At 40.3% G+C, this 18,912-nt stretch overlaps 1 protein-coding gene across 4 annotated transcripts in view; it reads left to right on the forward strand.

The window, feature by feature from the left end:
- The window catches only part of MCUR1 (mitochondrial calcium uniporter regulator 1), a 37,609-nt gene extending 20,720 nt beyond the window's left edge, over positions 1-16,889 (forward strand). For 2 of the 4 annotated variants that reach the window (XM_066268356.1, XM_066268354.1), the window contains 3 exons: positions 12,850-12,903; positions 15,514-15,628; positions 16,813-16,889. In XM_066268356.1, coding sequence (XP_066124453.1) covers positions 12,850-12,903; positions 15,514-15,628; positions 16,813-16,868 — 225 coding nt within the window. In that variant the 3' untranslated portion in view covers positions 16,869-16,889. The remainder of the gene's footprint in view (positions 1-12,849; positions 12,904-15,513; positions 15,629-16,812) is intronic. The other 2 variants (XM_066268355.1, XM_066268357.1) reach the window with 2 other exon arrangements.
- The last annotated feature ends 2,023 nt before the right edge of the window (positions 16,890-18,912 follow it).

An 18,912-nucleotide genomic window follows, 5' to 3' on the forward strand; every position in this document is an offset into this window, starting at 1 on the left:
TTTCTTATGGCTGAGTAGTATTCCATAGTGTATATGTGCCACATCTTCTTATCCAGTCTTCTATTGAAGGGCTTTTTGGTTGTTTCCATGTCTTGGCCACTGTGAACAATGTTGCAATAAACATGGGGCTACATGTGTCTTTACGTATCAATGTTTATGAGTTTTGGGGGTATATACCTAGTAGAGGGGTTGCTGGGTCATAAGGTAGTTTTATTTTCAGTTTTCTGAGGAACCACCATACTTTCTTCCATAATGGTTGTACTACTTTACAATCCCACCAACAGTGAATAAGGGTTCCTTTTTCTCCACAGCCTCTCCAGCATTTGCTATTGCCTGTCTTGTTGATAATAGCTAATCTAATAAGTGTGAGATGGTATCGCAGAGTAGTTTTGATTTGCATTTCTCTAATAACTAATGAAAATGAGCATCTTTTCATATATCTGTTGGCCATTTGTATTTCTTCCTGGGAGAAGTGTCTGTTCATGTCCTCTTCCCATTATTTAATTGGATTTATTTGTTTGTTTGTTTGTTGTTGAGTTTTATGAGTTCTTTGTAAATTTTGGATAGTAGGCCCTTATCTGAGCTGTTGTTTGAAAATATCATTTCCCATTTAGTTGGCTGTCTGTTTATTTTGTTGTCAGTTTCTCTTACTGAGCAAAAACTTTTTAGTTTGATGTAGTCCCATTTATTTATTTTTCCCTTCACTTCTCTTGTCTTTGGAATCAAATTCATAAAATGCTCTTTAAAACCCAGGTCCATGAGTTTAGTACCTATGTCTTCTTCTATGTACTTTATTGTTTCAGGTCTTATATTTAGGTCTTTGATCCATTTTGAATTAATTTTAGTACAAGGGGACAAGCTGTAGTCGAGTTTCATTCTTTTGCATGTGGCTTTCCAGTTTTCCCAGCACCATTTATTGAAGAGGCTTTCTTTTCTCCATTGTGTGTTGTTGGCCCCTTTATCAAAAATTATTTGACCATATATATGTGGTTTTATTTCTGGACTTTCTATTTTATTCCATTGGTCTGTCTATTTTTCTGCCAATACCATGCTGTTTTGATTGTTGTGGCCCTATAATATAGTTTGAAGTCAGGTATTGTAATGCCCCCAGCTTCATTCTTTTTCCTTAGGATTGCTTTGGCAGATCGGGGGTTTTAATAGTTCTATATAAATCTGATGATTTTTTGTTCCATTTCTTTAAAGAACGTCATAGGAATTTTGATGGGAATTGCATTAAATTTATAGATTGCTTTGGGTAATATGGCCATTTTGATTATATTTATTCTTTCTATCCATGAACAAGGAATATTTTTCCATCTCATTGTATCTTTTTCGATTTCCCTTAACAATGCTTTGTAGTTTTCATTATATAGGTCCTTTACATTCTTTGTTATGTTTATTCCTAGGTATTTTATTTTTTTTTTTTTGTTGCAATTGTGAAGGGGATTATTTTTTTGAGTTTGTTTTCTAATATGTCATTGTTGGCATATAGAAAGGCTATGGACTTTTGTATGTTAATTTTGTATCCTGCAACCTTACTGTATTAGTTTATTGTTTCTAGTAATCTTTTTTGGAGTCTTTGGGGTTTTCGATGTATAGGATCATATCATCTGCAAAAAGTGATACCTTTACTTCTTCTTTTCCGATATGGATGCCTTTTATTTCTTTGTCTTGTCTGATTGCCCTGGCCAGAACTTCTAGCACCACATTAAATAAGAGTGGAGAGAGTGGACAACCCTATCTTGTTCCTGATTTAAGGTGGAAAGTCCTCAGTTTTATGCCATTTAATATGAGGTTGGCTGATGGTTTCTCATATATGGCCTTTATCATGTTGAGATATTTTCCTTCTATACCCCTTTTGTTGAGTGTCTTAAACATAAAGTTGTGTTGTATTTTATCAAATGCCTTTTCTGCATCTATTGATAAGATCATGTGGTTTTTGTTCTTTGTTTTGTTGATATGGTATATTACGTTAACCGTTTTACATATGTTGAACCATCCTTGAGATTCTGGGATGAATCCCACTTGATCATGATGTATTATTTTTTTAATATGTTGTTGTATTCGGTTTGCCAGTATTTTGTTTAGTATTTTAGCATCTGTATTCATTAGAGATATTGGACTGTAGTTTTCTTTCTTTGTGCCATCCTTGCCAGGTTTTGGTATGAGGGTATGTTGGCCTCATAAAATGTATTTGGAAGTATTGCTTCTTCTTAAATTTTTAGGAAGACTTTGAGTAGAATAGGAACAAAGTCTTCTTTGAATGTTTGATAAAATTCACTAGTATAACCGTCTGGGCCTGGACTTTTATTTTTGGTGAGGTTTTTAATAGTTTTTTCTATTTCCTCCCTGCTAATTGGTCTGTTTAGGCTTTCTGCTTCTTCATGACTCAGTCTAGGAAGGTTGTATTGTTCTAGGAATTTATCTATTTCTTCTAGATTGTTGAATTTAGTGGCATATAGTTTTTCGTAGTATTCTACAATAATTCTTTCTATATCTATGATGTCTGTGGTGATTTCTCCTTTCATTTTGGATTTTGTTTATATGAGTCCTTTCTCTTTTTTCCTTGGTGAGTCTTGCAAAGGCTTTGTCAATTTGTTGATCTTTTCAAAGACCCAGTTCCTTGTTTTATTAATATTTTCTATAGTTTTTCTGTTCTCTATTTCATTTATTTCTGCTCTGATTTTTATTATTTTCTTTCTTCGGCTGGTTTTGGGTTGTCTTTGTTCTTCCTTTTCTAGTTCCTTAAGGTGTGAAGTTAAGTGGTTCACTTGGGCTCTCTCTTGTTTGTTGTTCATATATGCCTGAAGTGATATGAACTTCCCTCTTATTGCTGCTTTTGCTGCATCCCAGAGATTCTGATATGTGGTATTGTCATTTTTATTTGTCTGTATATATCTTTTGATCTCTGCGCTTATTTCTTCTTTGACCCATTCATTTTTTAAAAGTATGTTGTTTAGTTTCCACATTTTTGTGGGTTTTTTTCCTCTTTTTTGCAGTTGAATTCGTTTCAAGGCTTTATGGTCAGAAAATATGCTTGGTACAATTTCAATTTTTCTGAATTTGCTGATGTTATTTTTGTGGCCCAACATATGGTCAATTCTTGAGAATGTTCCATGTACACTAGAGAAAAATGTATACTCTGTCGCTTTGGGATGAAGTGTCCTGTAGATATCTATCATATCCAGGTGCTCTCGTGTTTTCTTTTTTTTTTTTTTTTTTTTTTTTTTTTTTCATTTTTCTGAAGCTGGAAACAGGGAGAGACAGTCAGACAGACTCCCGCATGCACCCGACCGGGATCCACCCGGCACGCCCACCAGGGGCGGTGCTCTGCCCCCCAGGGGGCGATGCTCTGCCCATCCTGGGCGTCGCCATATTGCGACCAGAGCCACTCTAGCGCCTGAGGCAGAGGCCACAGAGCCATCCCCAGCGCCCGGGCCATCTTTGCTCCAATGGAGCCTTGCCTGCAGGAGGGGAAGAGAGAGACAGAGAGGAAAGCGCGGCGGAGGGGTGGAGAAGCAAATGGGCGCTTCTCCTATGTGCCCTGGCCGGGAATCGAACCCGGGTCCTCCGCACGCTAGGCCGATGCTCTACCACTGAGCCAACCGGCCAGGGCTGCTCTCGTGTTTTCTTAAAGGCCAATATATCTTTGTTGATTCTCTGTTTGGATGACCGATCTATAGCTGTCAGTGGTGTATTGAGGTCTCCAAGTATGATTGTATTTTTGTCAGTTTTTGTTTTTAGGTCAATAAGTAGCTGTCTTATATATTTTGGTGCTTCTTGGTTTGGTGCACATATCAATATATTAAGGATTGTTATGTCTTCTTGATTCAGTGTCCCCTTAATCATTATGAAATGACCATTTTTGTCTCTGAGTACTTTTGCTGTCTTGTAGTCAGCATTATTAGATATGACTATTGCTACACCTGATTTTTTTTTATCTTCTTTGCTTGGAGTATTGTTTTCCAGCCTTTCACTTTGAATTTGTTTCTATCCTTGTTGCTTAGATGTGTTTCTTGTAGGCAGCATACAGTTGGATTTTCTTTTAATCCATTCTGCTACTCTGTGTCTTTTTATTGGTGAGTTTAATCCATTTACATTTAGTGTAAGTATTGACACTTGTGGATTCCCTATTGCCATTTTATAAATTGCTTTCTGTTAGTTTTGTATCTGTTCGATTCTTCTCTTTTGTTTTTCTATCATTTGTTTTTGTTTGTTTGTATTCCATACTTCTTTCCTCTGTTGCTACCTTTTTTAAGTCATGTGCTTCTGTGGTGGTTTTTCAAGGGTGGTTACCATTAAGTAATGAAAAGGGTACCTACCATATTCATTGTAGTACTCTATCTTGTGAGTGTTTCTGCACTTCATCGTCCTTTGCTACTGTTAGTCTCCGTCCTCTCCCCTTTTTTTTGCTTTTGTTGTCACAGTTTAAATTTGGTTTTATTGTGTCCTTGGTGGAGCTTTTACTTGTGGTTTTGTTTTGTTTTGTTCTTTGGATCTGGTTGGAAAACCCCCTTTAGTATTTCCTGGAGTGGGGATTTTTTTGATGATAAATTCCCTCATCTTTTCTGTATTTGTGAATGTTTTTATTTCTCCTTTATACTTGAAGGATAACTTTGATGACTATAGTATTCTTGGCTGAAAGTTTCTCTCTTTCAGGGCTATAAATATTGGGGTCCACTCTCTTCTAGCTTGTAGAGTTTCTGCTAAAAAATCTGATGATAATCTAATAGGCCCTCCTTTATATGTTGTATTCTTCTTTTCCCTGGCTGCCTTGAGAATTTTTTCTTTGTCGTTGGTTTGTGCCGTTTTCATTATGATGTTCCTTGGAGTAGGTTTGTTGTAATTAAGAAAACTCGGTGTTCTGTTTGCTTCTTGAATTTGAGGCTTTAGTTTTTTTCCACAGGCTTGGGAAGTTCTCATCTATTATTTGTTTGAATATATTCTCCATTCCATTTTCTCTCTCTTCTCCCTCTGATATACCTATTAGTCCTATGTTATTCTTTTTGATGAAGTGAGACAATTCCTGTAGGGCTTTCTCATTTTTTTTTAATTTTTGAGTCTCTCTCTTCTTCTCTCTGTTGTGCCTCAAGTTGCTTGTCTTCTTTGTCACTAATCCTACCTTTTATCTGGCCTGTTCTATTAGCTAAGCTTGTTACCTCGTTTTTCAGTTCATGAATTGAGTTTTTCATCTCTGTTTGGTTTGTTCTTATAGTTTCAATTTCCTTGGTAATATATTCTTTGTGTTTGTTGAGTTGTTTTCTGAGCTCCCTAAATTGCCTTTCTGTGTTTTCTTGTATATCTCTTAGTATTTTTAGGACTTCTGTTTTAAATTCTCTGTCATTTAGCTCCAAGGTTTCCAATATATTAAATTTTTTCTCCGTAGATTTTTCCACATCTATCTGTGTCACTTCTCTATCTTTTGTATCCATGTATTTGATTTCCTTTTTCTTATTGGCATCTGAGTGGCTCTTTTTGATAGCACTAATGATAATTAATAAAGAATAAAAAGTAAAAAAAAAAAAGAAGGAAAAAAATTTGGAAAAAAAACCTAATAATTTATTATTTCCCTCCTCTTTTCTTTCTTCTCTTCCCCTCCTCTTCCCTTCTCCTTAGGAAAATGTCATGATAAACTGTGAATTATATTATGCTAAATGGAACTAAAACTGCCTATAACAGAGGACCTGAGTTGGGGTATACTGTTCAAGGGGCAAAAAAGGAAGTAGGGACCCACAAAATACAAAACAGGAAAAAATTGGAGTCAAGTATAAAATGATTTGCTTGTAAGTGATGGTCGACTAAGAGATATAATGAGAAGGATAAGAGGGAAACAAGAAAAAGGGGGGAAAAAACAACTATTGTATTAAGTGGGGCAAAGACTGATAATGGAGATCCTGGGTTGGGAGGAATGCTAATGAGTTAAAAAGCGAAGTAAAAAGCACCCAAAATGCCACAAAAAAAACACAAAAAAACTTGAGTCCCAAATTAAATAATTTGTTTGTGATTGAGGATTGAATGAGAGGAAAATTAAAAGGAGATAGGAAGAAACTAATAGAAAGGGAGAAACAAGAAAAGGGAAAAGGAAAGGAAGAAAAAAGAAAAAAAAAGAAAGAGAGAGTTAAGGGTTTTGGAGTGTATCCCTCTCTTTTGGAGTGTAACCCTCATGGAGAGTAAGGAAGAAGAAAATAAATAAAATGAAACATTTATGGGTAGTGTAGTTCAAGAAAAGGAGCCCTGGACGGTTGGCTCAGCGGTAGAGCGTCGGCCTAGCATGCAGAGGACCCGGGTTCGATTCCTGGCCAGGGCACACAGGAGAAGCGCCCATTTGCTTCTCCACCCCTCCGCCGCACCTTCCTCTCTGTCTCTCTCTTCCCCTCCCGCAGCCAAGGCTCCATTGGAGCAAAGATGGCCCGGGCGCTGGGGATGGCTCCTTGGCCTCTGCCCCAGGCGCTAGAGTGGCTCTGGTCGCAACATGGCGACACCCAGGATGGGCAGAGCATCGCCCCCTGGTGGGCAGAGCGTCGCCCCATGGTGGGCGTGCCGGGTGGATCCCGGTCGGGCGCATGCGGGAGTCTGTCTGACTGTCTCTCCCTGTTTCCAGCTTCAGAAAATGCAAAAAAAAAAGAAAGAAAGAAAAGGAAAGAGTAAGACGGGCAGAGAATAAAAGGATCAAGGTGGAGGAAATAGAAATAATACTAATAAAGGCAAGAAGATGAAAGAAAGAAAGAAAGAAACAAAAATAGTGGAACAAATTATAAAATCTGGATTTTTCTTGAATTTGAGAGGTTAACTTCTTCTTCCCTTTTCCTTCCTCTCCCTCTTCCTGGTCTGTGACTCTGTACCCCAGGCTCTGCCACTGTGGCACACTTAGGTAGGGATTTGCAGATGATGAGACTCTACAGCAATATCATATATTTGGCTTCAGTGTTGTTGGTAGTCAAGGCTTATTAGCATTTACAGGCTCCGACAATGAGAGAGTCCGTTTTCCCAGAGCCTCTCTCCTAGTCTCTCCTTCCTGAATTAGCAGCCTGATGATCCAGCTATGAGGCTGTTGCTGCCTCTGCCTGGGGAGTAAGAGGTTTAGAGAGCTGGCAAATCCCCACTCTATCCCCACTCAATGCAGGACTCTGGGTAAGGCTCTGGCAGTCAGAGCATCCAGCATAATCAGTTGGGGCTGGGAGCCAATTGCTCTCAAGGTGACTTTCTATGAGCCTCCAGACCTGTTCAGCACACCTAGCACTCTGTGGGACCACTCTCCCCAGGCTTTCCGCACTTTGTAACCTGTTTTGGCTGGGAAGAAGAAGTCCTAGTCACTGCCTGCAGCACAGGAGGTCTTAATATCTGCCATGTCCCTCTTTTTAGCATATATCCCTGAGTATGAAAGCTCTGCCAACCAGAAGTTGCCCCCACCCCTTTAGCAAGAGGCACTAAAAAATATCATGCCTCTTGTCTTAGATCACTGAACTGAGAGAGATCTTGTCAGTTAGAGCTACGTAGGTCAGTTGGGAGGTGAGCAGCCTGTGGGTTAAGCTAATTTCAGTGATTGGATCCACCAAATTTCTCCAGAAAGAACTGCAAGCTGCCCACGCGCACCTCCCCCGACGCTTGATTGTTAGCTTGAATGGCTGGGTGAGGTGCCCCACCCGTCCGGAGAAGTTTGGGCGTAGGGAAGCTAGCTTTGGCACACTCCCCGTGCGCCACTGGCAGCTGCTGCTTGTGGCACGGGTGGTTGCTCTCGGGGTGCGCGGGCTACCGGGTGGCTCGCAGCGCAGCACGCAGGAGGGTGGGCCGCTCATGGAGCGGTGCTCGGGTGGTTGCTCACATGGACTGATTCACCACAGGCACATTCTTTCCTGGGCTTGAACGAATGTCCGTGCCGCAGCCTAGCTACCTCCACACCCTTAGCTTCTCCTGACTCTCACTTTCTCAAAGTGAAAGCAGCCTTTGCTCAGTTTAGTGAGGAAAGCAGGTTGTTTCTTTGTCCGACTTATTTCCTTCAGGGTTGATTATATATTTAGTCAATTTTTCACTCGACCCCACCTTCGCCTTCAGTGTGTGGAACTCCCGGATGTTCCAAGGATAGATTTTTCTGTCTCTGGCTGATGAATTTGTTGAAATTTTGGGGAGATTTGTCGGTTGTGCTCCTCACGGGGCCATTTTCAGGAAGTCTCTGGTATGTTTCTTTACTGAAAATAGAGTATGGATTAAATTCTTTGCAGTTTGGAATGCTTGGTCAAATCTACATTTCTATACAGTTTACAAGAACTATTAAATATTTATCTGTATATCATTGTTAGACACAATTTTTTCTTTATTTTAATTATATTTTGGATTAGGGCTTAGATTTTATGCTTTCATAAGTAACCTTAATATTAAAATGTTGGTCAAATAAGTTTGAATTTTTTTTTGTTTCAGAGATACTAAATTATGTATCACTTAGACCAGGGGTCCCCAAAATTTTTACACAGGAGGCCAGTTCACTGTCCCTCAGACCATTGGAGGGCTGGACTATAAAAAAAACTATGAACAAATTCCTATGCACACTGTACATATCTTATTTTAAAGTAAAAAAACAAAACAGGAACAAATACAATATTTAAAATAAAGAACAAGTAAATTTAAATCAACAAACTAACTAGTATTTCAATGAAAACTATGGGCCTGCTTTTGGCTAATAAGATGGTCAATGACCAGTTCCATATTTGTCACTGCTAGCCATAACAAGTGATATGACATGCTTCTGGAGCTGTGAAGCATGCATCCCGCGTCACCGGAAGTAGTACTGTATGTGAGTGACGCCGCACTTTGCGTCCTCTCACTGACCACCAATGAAAGAGGTGCCCCTTCCGGAAGTGTGGCGGGGGCAGGATAAATGACCTTTGGGGGCCACATGCGGCCCGCGGGCCGTAGTTTGGGGACCCCTGACTTAGACATTAATAAAGACATTAAACTCGCTGACCAGATGATGGCTCAGTGCATAGAGTGTTGACCCGGGACTCTGAGGACTCAGGCTCACAACTCTAAGGTCACCAGCTTGAGTGTAGGCTCACCAACTTGAGTATGGGGTCCCCAGCTTGAGCATGGGATCATAGACATGACCCATGGTTGCTGGCTTGAGCCCAAAAGTTGCTGGCTTGAAGCCCAAGGTCACTGACTTAAAGCCCAAGGTCGCTGGCTTGAGCCCAAGATTGCTAGCTTAAGCCCAAGGTCACTGGCTTGAGAAAGGGGTCACTGACTCGGTTGGAGCCCCCACCCCCAACCCCGGTCAAGACACATATGAGAAAGCAATCAATGAACAACTAAAATGCCGCAACTATGAGTTAATGCTTCTCATCTCTCTCCCTTCCTGTGTGTTTCTCTCATGCGCTCACGCACTCTCTCACTTACTCGCTAAAAAATACAAAAAACATTAAACTCATTTTTTTTCCCTTGATTTCAGAGAGAGAGAAAAGGGGAAGGAGGAGGGAGAGAGAGAAGCATCAACTTGCTGTTTCACTTAGTTCTTCCATTTAGTTGTACACTCATTGATTGCTTCTCCTATGTGCCCTGCGGGGATCGAAGCTGCAACCTCTGGTGCACCAGGTCGACCCTTTATCCACTGAGCCACCTAGCCAGGGCCTAAACTTGACCTCAGTCTATTTTTTTTTTTTTTTTTACTTTTATTTATTCACTTTAGAGAGGAGAGAGAGAGAGAGAGAGAGAGAGAGGAGAGAGAGACAGGGGGGAGGAGCTGGAAGCATCAACTCCCATATGTGCCTTGACCAGGCAAGCCCAGGGTTTCGAACCGGCGACCTCAGCATTTCCAGGTCGACGCTTTATCCACTGCGCCACCACAGGTCAGGCGACCTCAGTCTATTTTATACTCACTTAAACATCCACAGGTTCTGATTTTACAAAAGTTAAGTTGATTATCTGACTTGAATAATATTAAATTATTAATATTAAATAATATTAAATTCTATACCAAAATTCAACAATTTTAAAATATTTCCATATTGTCTTCTTCTTAAATAGAGAAATCTTAATGACTTCACTGCATTGTTTTGAAAAGAAAATTCTAAATGACTATTGTATTAAATTGAAACTTTTAATTAGGAAAAGCAGTGCCACACATTTGTTACCAAAAAGGACACCACAAAATGCAGGTTGTAAGTAATTAAGCTGAAGTGGGTGTGTCCTGTGCAGTAACTGTAAGGTCATTCACAGGAACCCAGAAAACTGGAAACACAGCTCTGTGGCCCTTGCACTGTCAAAGATAATGCATATAAATACATTTTTTTTACCTCAGACCTTTCATGGTAACCCTTTTTTAATTGTGATGTAATTTACATGTATATTACTTTCAGGTGTACAGCATCATGATTTGATATTTGTATATATTGCAAAATGATCAGCACTGTAAGTCCAGTTAATATCCATCACCTTATTACATGGCTAAGAATTTTTTTCTTGTGATAAGAACTTTTAAGATTTACTCCCTTAGAAACTTTTAAATATATAGTACAGTATTATTAACTATAGGCACCATGTGGTGTATTGCATTTCTAGGACTGACTTATTTTTTTACTGCAAATTTGTACCTTTGGACCCACTTCACCTATTTTGCTTACCCCCATCCCTCATCTCTGGAAACCATCCATCTGTTCTCAATACCTGTGAGCTCCTGAAATTTTTTTTCTTTTTAGATTCCACATATAAATGAGATTATACCGTTTTTGTCTCTCTGACTTATCTCACTTATTATAATGCTCTCAAGGTCCATCCATATGGCAATATTTTCTTTATTATGGCAATATTTTCTTTATCATGGCAGAATAGTACTTCACTAGAGATATATACTGTATATCTCGTTTTCTTTATCCATTTATCCATCATTGGATTCTTAGTTTGTTTCCATGCCTTGGTTATTATAAATGCCGCTATGAGCATGGGGGTAAAATAAGTTGTATGTTTTCATCTTTATGTGTTGGGTTGCCTCTCATTCTTAACCCATCTCTCTTCTTACTCAGGCTTCATTTGAGTTTGATAACATTTGGTAGATACCTTCTTCATTCCTAGCGTAATGAGAAATGGCATATAAAGTATTTTTCACTAACACAGAACTGGATACACATGCAGAAACCAAGAACTCACATTGTTCATTGTCTTCTCATTTTTCACAATTTGCTTTTAACCAAATGTGCTATAATGATAAATGAAACTGATATTGAAACTCAAACAAGTACTTCACTGTATTTTGGAACTGCCTCTAGATTTCAGGAGTTCAGCTGAGTTTTGTTAGACCAAATAATGTTCATGTTACTTTCTAGTCTTAAAACACTTTTCAACCAGGAAGAATAAATCACTTAGTATCACTAAAATATTTACTGATCACTAGGATCTGACTAGTATTCTAGAAGAGGAGAAACTTTTTTGAAGATAGGGAAATAAGGGATGGGAGCTTGGATTAAAACCAGTGAGTTTGTGGGATTTACTAACCTAGTTGAGAAGTTGTTTTTGGTCATCCTAAACTTAGATTAAAGTGCAGGACCGTAGCATATTACGCAGCTAGCATACATTTAACAAGCATTCCCTTGTTTAATCGAGTTGTAATAATGTGCCAATGACATTAACTGTGGTGATAGTTACAGCCAGTTTCAAAAGTAGCATGGCCTGGAAACTTTTGGGATGCATGAAGATGGAACGTATTTTAAAAATCATGGCAATATCATGGCTTAGGCTTTTCTTTTCTCTTGTGGTTGAATCAGTAATGACTTTCTGAGGCCAGAGTTTAAAGATGTGAAGAAAATCCAGTTTTCCACTGCCCTCTGGTGGTGATGTGATGCATAGCTCTCTCCTCTTCTGAAGCCCTGACACTTAAAGATAGAAATGAGCATTTTTGGTCCTATGACTGACTAGTCCGTAGTTGGGAGACTTTCTCTTTCTTCTTCTTCTTCTTTTTTTTAAATTTACAAGCAATGTTTTATATTCTACCCCCTGGCAGAATAATACTTCACTAGAGATATATCTAGAACATGTCTAGATACTTCAAAGCATTAATTATTTTCCCCTATAACAACCTTAATTTAGTAAAAAAAAATTTAATTCTTTACTTAAATTACAGATTTTCCTTTGTTCAGTTAAATTCTAATTCCCACTATTAAGGAGTTACATATGATTTGGTCTCAATGTCAACAAAATTGCACTAAATCTTTGCACAGACATTATTGCTAAAGGCACAGTACCATCTTAATTCTGGGTGGAACTAGTTAGTTCCCTTAGTAACGCTTGATTGTGACTGCGCCCAAATGGGTTTGTTTTAAATTAAATGTAATGATACACTGCATTTCTTCTATTTACATAGATTTATAATCACAAGGCAACATCTGTGTCACAGAATAATATTCCTTGAAACTATTTTTTCCCAACTTTATATCTTTCCTATCTTTTGTCTAAGCCTCAAGTTTTGTTATGATTGGATAGTTATTAAATGGAATTATTTCCTACTTTTTTCAACTCTTTCCTGTCAAACCCAAAATGTGTATGGCTCAGCCTCCATCTAAATTGGTCGCAGAGAAAGCTGGTGTAATAGTGGGAGGGTTCTAGAGACATCCTAGCAAGGAGTGTAAAGACAAAGACAGCAGAGAGGTGGAGGTGAGGGGTGATGAAGGAAATCCAGGTAAGAGTGATGAGTGAATATAAATAAGAAACCTCACAAAACAGACCTCAAAGGAGAGAGTCAAGTAGACTCCTTTATCCTGGAGGCAACTTCTAGTGTCAATTTCACATTCTTGGAAGTAGGGAGACCAGAAGACACTAGAGAAGAGGGAGAGAGGGGGAAATCAGAATCTGACTGTGTGTTTGTTTCAGTACTCATTAAACGAAAGGAAGCTGCTGGAAATGAGGACAGAAATGGTGGCATTGGTAAGAAATGACAATGACTTTTCTTGGTCATTGTATTCATTGTATTTATGTCATGTGTGGTTACTGTTATTTGTAGTGATGTGTTATAGGAAAATATATGCAGGTGTAGTGCTATTGGATTTTAAAACTGTGGTAAAATGCACATAAATATGACCATTTTAACCATTTTTTAAGTGTATAGTTTAGTTTTATTAAGTACATTTGCAACCATCACCACCATATTTTCCCCATCAAACACTAACTCTCCGTTTCCTTCTTCCCTGGTCCCCGCAAACACCATTTTACTTTCTGTCCATGAATTCAACTGATCTAGGTTCCTTTTATAAGTGGAATCATACAGTATTTGTCCTTTTGTGACTGGCTTATATCAGTTACGTAATGTCCTCAAGGTCCTTCCATGATATAGCATGTGTCACTCCCGCATGCGCCCGACCAGGATCCACCCGGCATGCCCACCAGGGGGCGATGCTCTGCCCACCCGGGGCCACTCTAGCGCCTGAAGCAGAGGCCATGGAGCCATCCCCAGCGCCCGGCAAACTTTGCTCCAATGGAGCCTTGGCTGCGGGAGGGGAAGAGAGAGACAGAGAGGAAGGAGAGGGGGAAGGGTGGAGAAGCAGATGGGCGCTCTTCTCCTGTGTGCCCTGGCCGGGAATCGAACCCGGGACTTCTGCACGCCAGGCCAACGCTCTACCACTGAGCCAACCGGCCAGGGCAGAATTTCCTTCCTTTTTAAAGCTGAACTTATTCTGTTGTATGAATGTACCACCTTTTGGTAATCCTTTTTCTGGACAGTCAGGTTGCTTCTACCTGCTGGCGTTGTGTATAATGCTTCTGTGAACAAAGCAATCCCTGTTTCCTTTTTTTTTTTTTTTTTTGAGTGTATACCTGGAAGTGGAGTAGCATAGGATTGTTTTGCACATAACCAAACACTTAATTATCTTAATAAGTTTATATCTCAGTGACATAGTGAATAGACATAGATTGTTTTTCATTATATTTTTAACTATGGCTTGCATTTACTTCTTTTCTATCCTATGTTACCTGGGACCTCTGAAAACTATAAGAGACCATCAGAGACTATTGGAACATTCCTCGGTTCATCCAGGCATTTATTTTCTTATTCATCACCTGAATTATTAGCCATGGGGAATGACTTACGTACCTTATAATTTTTAGTGAAGTATTTACACTGCTTTGATGCAATAATGAAATATGACAACCTCTTTATAATACCAGCCAAACCTACCACCCTTTGAGGGTAACTATATATCTATTACAGCTGGATTGTATTTGGGAAAGAACACAAATAGGCCTTTGGTATAGCTTAGCCTCCTAATAATAAGACACTTGGTGTTTGAACTATATAAAAGAAGAATACTTTAAGAGTGAAAAGAAGCCTGACCAAGTGGTGGCGCAGTGGATAGATCGTCGGACTAGGATGCTGAGGACCCAGGTTTGAGACCCTGAGGTCACCAGCTTGAGCGCGGGCTCATCTGGCTTGAGCAAGGCTCACCAGCTTGGACCCAAGGTCGCTGGCTCGAGCAAGGGGTTACTCAGTCTGCTGAAGGCCCGCGGTTAAGGCACATATGAGAAAACAATCAGTGAACAACTAAGGTGTCGCAACAAAAAACTAATGATTGATGCTTCTCATCTCTCTTTGTTTTTGTCTGTCTGTCCCTATCTATCCCTCTCTCTGACTCTCTCTCTGTCTCTGTAAAAAAAAAAAAAAAAAAAAAAAAAAAGAATGAAAAGAAGTAGTGACACAAGGCCAGCACTGTTGCTTTTAGGTTACCCAAGATTCTGTTTCTTTTTTAAAAACATTTTTGTATACCTTTCATTAAGAGGACGTTGGAAAGATAGGACATATTTATTGCCTTTAAGAACAGACTGGTGCCTTGGCTGGTTGGCTCAGTGGTAGAGTGTCGGCCCAGCATGTGGAAATCCCAGGTTCGATTCCTGGCCAGGGCACACAGGAGAAGCACCCATCTGCTTCTCCACCCCTCCCCCTCTCCTTCCTCTCTATCTCTCTCTTCCCCTCCCATAGCCAAGGCTCCATTGGAGCAAAGTTGGCCCAGGCGCTGAGGATGGCTCCATGGCCTCTGCCTCAGGTGCTAGAATGACTCAGGCCACAACAGAGCAACGCCCCCTGGTGGGCATGCTGGGTGGATTCTGGTCCGGCACATGCAGGAGTCTGTCTGACTGCCTCCCCACTTCTAACTTCGGAAAAATACAAAAAAAAACCAACCCCAAAACAGACTGGCTTCATAATGTTAACCATACTTGTAAAGCAATCTGTGATATACAAAAGCTTTTTTTAATACAGATTATTACATTTGATTCTATTAAAGCCTATGTGGAGGCAAAGCTAATGGTGTTTTTTTCCTCCCTTTTTTCAAACAAAAGGAAACAGGCCTAAATATATTAAAGGCCCTGACCATCACAACATAGCGTGAGGATAGTAGAACTTAGACTAAAGCCCAAGTCTCCTTAACCTTACGCCAGTTCCCCTTGACTGTGCCCTGTTGGGAAGGAACTCTCAGGACTGAGAGCAGAGGGGGCGGTATATATATCCCAAGTGGTTTGATGCTCCAAATCTCTTTGTTTTAAAAGCATGCCCAGCAAGATCGGGCCGTCACCCAGACAGACAGGAAGATAGACACTGAGGTTGCCGGCCTCAAAACCATGCTCGAGTCACACAAGCTTGACAATATTAAATATTTAGCAGGTAAGCTGTTTCATATCTAGATAGTTAAAACAAGCTGAAAATAAAATAAATAAAATTTATAAAATAAGTTAAAGACAGGTGCTGCATTTCATTGATTCTGACACATTTTTTTCAGTTTAATATCTTTGAAATTGGTAAACATCTTATAATTTCCAGTAGAGTATCATAATACTAAGAATTGGCTGTTCTTTTCTTAGAAATAAGTAAAGTGACTAATTTTACAGTCAGTGGAATCTTAAATTTCATAAGGTGCTATCATTGAGTTGTAGTTATTTTTTAAAAATTTAAGTGAAATTCACAGAATATTTACAGATAAAATGAAAGGCTCTTGGATAGTGATCTTTCTGCTTCAGTTGGTGACCTCCTCATAAGGAATTATTTGCAATTTTTGAGCCTAAAGAGGGAATAAAGATTCATGTACAAAATAAAATTAGCCATTATTTTAACTCAAATTTGGTATTTTGAGTTAATATTTTAAAGTTATAATAGTATTTAGAAGTGAAATTTTGCTCATAAATTTAAAGGATGTGTAGTCATATACTTTGTGATCACAGACCTTTTGTGATTCTGAACTTTTATTGAAAAATTGGCTTGAATATTGGATACATTTATACTTTGAAGATGATGATTTCAAGGTGTGGGGGGGGTTTTTTGTTGTTTTTTTTTTTCTTCTGTATTTTTCTGAAGCCGGAAACTGGGAGAGACAGACTCCCGCATGCGCCCGACTGGGATCCACCTGGCACGCCCACCAGGGAGCGATGCTCTGCCGCGACCAGAGCCACTCCAGCGCCTGGGGCAGAGGCCGAGAAGCCATCCCCAGCGCCCGGGCCATCTTTGCTCCAGTGGAGCCTCAGCTGCGGGAGGGGAAGAGAGAGACAGAGAGGAAGGAGAGGGGGAGGGGTGGAGAAGCAGATGGGCGCTGCTCCTGTGTGCCCTGGCCGGGAATCGAACCCGGGACTTCTGCACGCCAGGCCGACGCTCTACCACTGAGCCAACCGGCCAGGGCCGGGTTTTTTTTAATAGGTTGGTGTTTCATGGAATGTGGCACATCATTGCACAAGTTTCTTAGTGGCTTTTTTTCCCCTTGGTGGATAGGTGGATAAGTGTCTATGTTTTCTTAATAAAAGATGTTCTCTCAAGTAACTGTTAATGTAACTAACACTGTGCTTATTTTTTTCTTACAGGGTCTGTATTTACATGCCTAACAGTAGCACTGGGATTTTATCGACTGTGGATATAATAAAATGTCTACTTAAAGAGATCTCTATTGTTTTGCCTTAAGAATACCAGATTGGGCCCTGGCCGGTTGGCTCAGTGGTAGAGCGTCAGCCTGGCGTGTGGGGGACCCGGGTTCGATTCCCGGCCAGGGCACATAGGAGAAGCGCCCATTTGCTTCTCCACCACCCCCCCTCCTTCCTCTCTGTCTCTCTCTTCCCCTCCCGCAGCCAAGGCTCCATTGGAGCAGAGATGGCCCGGGCGCTGGGGATGGCTTCTTGGCCTCTGCCCCAGGCGCTAGAGTGGCTCTGGTCGCGGCAGAGCGACGCCCCGGAGGGGCAGAGCATGACCCCCTGGTGGGCAGAGCGTCGCCCCTGGTGGGCATGCCGGGTGGATCCTGGTCGGGCTCATGCAGGAGTCTGTCTGTCTCTCCCTGTTTCCAGCTTTAGAAAAAAAAAAAAAAAAAAGACCAGATTGTTGTGCCTTCCCTGTCCCCCATTTCAACTTCCAACACTGATTTTTATTTAATGCATATAATTTATTTTATGCAAACTATGGATTTATAACCAAGGCACAGAAGTCAGGAATTTCATAATTGCTCCTTTCATCTTTTCTTTCTGGCTAACTTTGTAATGCTGAGTGGTGGTAAACAAAGCCTGGAAGACTCTGCTGAGCTGAATCAGTGAACTTGGCATACCCTGTGGGACATACTAACAGTAAATTAACTGTAAAAATTTAAATCTTTTGTCACATAGAGGATTTGGGGTTTCCATTTAAAGGCACATTGGCTTTGTTTTTTTTTAACAGAGAGAGAGGGATAGATAGGGACAGACAGGAACAGAGAAATGAGAAGCATCAATCATTAGTTTTTCATTGTAACACCTTAGTTCTTCATTGATTGCTTTCTCATATGTGCCTTGACCGCGGGCTTTCAGCAGACCAAGTAACCCCTTGCTCGAGCCAGCGACCTTGGGCTCAAGCGGTGAGATTTACTCAAACCAGATGAGCCCGTGCTCAAGCTGGCAACCTCGGGGTCTCGAACCTGGGTCTTCTGCATCCCAGTCTGACGCTCTATCCACTGCACCACTGCCTGGTCAGGCCACATTAGCATTATTAATGGCTGAAGAATCACTGAAACTGAACCAAGAGCACCAAGTCCTCTGTACATGCTGCCTGGTGCTTAACATCAGTCAGTCCCTGTGCTAAGGTGTGTTTGAGCTCCAGTTGGTTGTCATGTTAATGACACAACTGTACTTTACATCCAGGGGAGGCTCTTTCCTTTTCATTCCCATTGTCTTAATAATTTACTGTTAGGGTTATCTTTTATGTGCCTTCCAGATAGAAAATCTTATTGCCTGATGAAGTGTTGTAACTGTAATGGGAACTCTTGTACCTCTAGGCTTCTCACTTCTCTCCCTCCCTTCCTCTCACTTGGTCCATCTTCTCCTCCCTCGTGATTTGAGAGCTATAATAATACTCCACTTATGGCATTGCCTGCCTAGAAAACTTGCTAATTCTTGGCGTGGGATAGGGTCTGCTTCCTTCTGATCTTCTGTTTTCTATTCAGGGGAGGCAGTCTGTTCTATAGTAACTTCTAGACCTTTAGATACTATATGCATTTCCTAGAAATGTGCTTAATGATGGCCTCCAGCACTCCAAGGTCACTGGTTCAATCCCCCGTCAGGGTGCATATGAGAAGCAATCAGAGTACACAACTAAGTGGAACAATGAGTTGACGCCTCTCTCTCTCTTTAAAAAATAAAAAAAGATGTCTTTAATGCATGCTTTGTCCATTACAAGCACAAATCATAGGCTTTCAAAATGATAGAACTGTCATGCCAGGTATCATCTGAATTTTGATTGATGTCTTTGGTTGTTAAGACATTCTCATATCTATGTTACCTCTATATTTAAAATAAAATTCTAGATACAATGGAGTTATTTTGGGAAAAAAAGCACCTTTTCACCTTATTTGAATGACTGGCACATAGAAGAAAATAAGCATTTCGGAAATGATGGCATTGATGGGTGGAATGCAGACATTCCTCCAAAATAAAGAACATTCAAGG

Source organism: Saccopteryx bilineata, chromosome 3, assembly GCF_036850765.1.
Source record: "Saccopteryx bilineata isolate mSacBil1 chromosome 3, mSacBil1_pri_phased_curated, whole genome shotgun sequence".
NCBI classification, from domain to species: domain Eukaryota; kingdom Metazoa; phylum Chordata; class Mammalia; order Chiroptera; family Emballonuridae; genus Saccopteryx; species Saccopteryx bilineata.